The 1,101-nt window shown below is 41.1% G+C and overlaps 1 protein-coding gene across 1 annotated transcript in view; it reads left to right on the plus strand.

Moving 5' to 3' along the window:
- The first annotated feature begins 883 nt into the window (after positions 1-883).
- The window catches only part of LOC104953429 (fibronectin type III domain-containing protein 5-like), an 11,547-nt gene continuing 11,329 nt past the window's right edge, over positions 884-1,101 (plus strand). Inside the window, exon 1 of the mRNA XM_010780371.1 lies at positions 884-1,024. Coding sequence (XP_010778673.1) covers positions 884-1,024 — 141 coding nt within the window. The remainder of the gene's footprint in view (positions 1,025-1,101) is intronic.

The following is a 1,101-nucleotide window of genomic DNA, read 5'->3' on the forward strand; positions in this document are numbered from 1 at the left end:
GTATGGTTAGTTTGAGATCATAAGCCCTTTTTTTATAATACAAATGTGTTATTTTGACCGTTTTGATGTACTGAGGCATTATAAGTCATTATTTTGGTTTAGTTTCTTATTATTTTAAGCTTTTATGTCATTATTTCAAGAAAGTTTGTGGTTAATAATGACTTACAGGATATATTTTCTTACATTTCAAAGCTATCTTTTTTGGTGGAAATGGGCTTTCATGACAGAGACAAGAATGAGGTAATGTCTTAACTCATAACTGGGAGACGTGTGGCGCAGTGGGTTGTGCGTTGGTGTTCGGATCAGGGGGTCCAAGGTTCAGGTTCAAACCCCACTGCAGTCAGCACGTCGTTGTGTCCCTGGGCAAGACACTTCACCCCAAATTGCTCCTGTGGGGATTGTCCACAGTATTGACTATGTAAGTCGCTTTGGATAAAAGCGTCTAACAGGTGACATGTAATGTAACAACTAAGATGGCGCTGCAGATGGCTGTTTTGGTGCGCTCTGTTTTGTCTTGGTTTGTGCGTTAATTCAGTGTTTACATACAGCACACCGAACCCTTTCACCAGGGAAGAGCTCATATGCACCACGACACCTAGTCAAATTCCTCGTAAGTGTAAACCTACCTGTTAATAAACCTGTTTCTGATTTCTGATTTCTTTTGTGAATTGAGTGGTTTTGCGATGCATGTTAATATTCATTTACGTAAAGGTCAAATAACAATCCTCCAGACTGACAACAATATAAAATCTGTATAACTTCTTATACTTGCACCTTATACATTAACCTCTGAAGTAAGTTTCCAGAACATATTTAAATGTGTCATCGTCACCACCCATGGAAATAACAGATGAAACCCACAATAGGTGCAAAAGGCAAAGTCATGCTGGAGCTGCAGGAGCTGGAGGTCACTGCAGGAGACTTCGCTCGTCTGAACCTGAGTCCAGTGATAAAACTGTCAGAGGCAGAGCAGAGAGATATGACTGTCATCCCAAATGGTTCTTATAACCTCCATCTGAAGACAGTGAAGAGGAGGAGAGGAAGAGACTGGCACCTCGGGCTCTTCTAATTGAAATGAAAGAGACATTAACGGCCCGTCCA

The sequence above is a fragment of the Notothenia coriiceps genome, unplaced genomic scaffold (assembly GCF_000735185.1).
Source record: "Notothenia coriiceps isolate Sejong01 unplaced genomic scaffold, NC01 NC01_scaffold00021725, whole genome shotgun sequence".
NCBI classification, from domain to species: domain Eukaryota; kingdom Metazoa; phylum Chordata; class Actinopteri; order Perciformes; family Nototheniidae; genus Notothenia; species Notothenia coriiceps.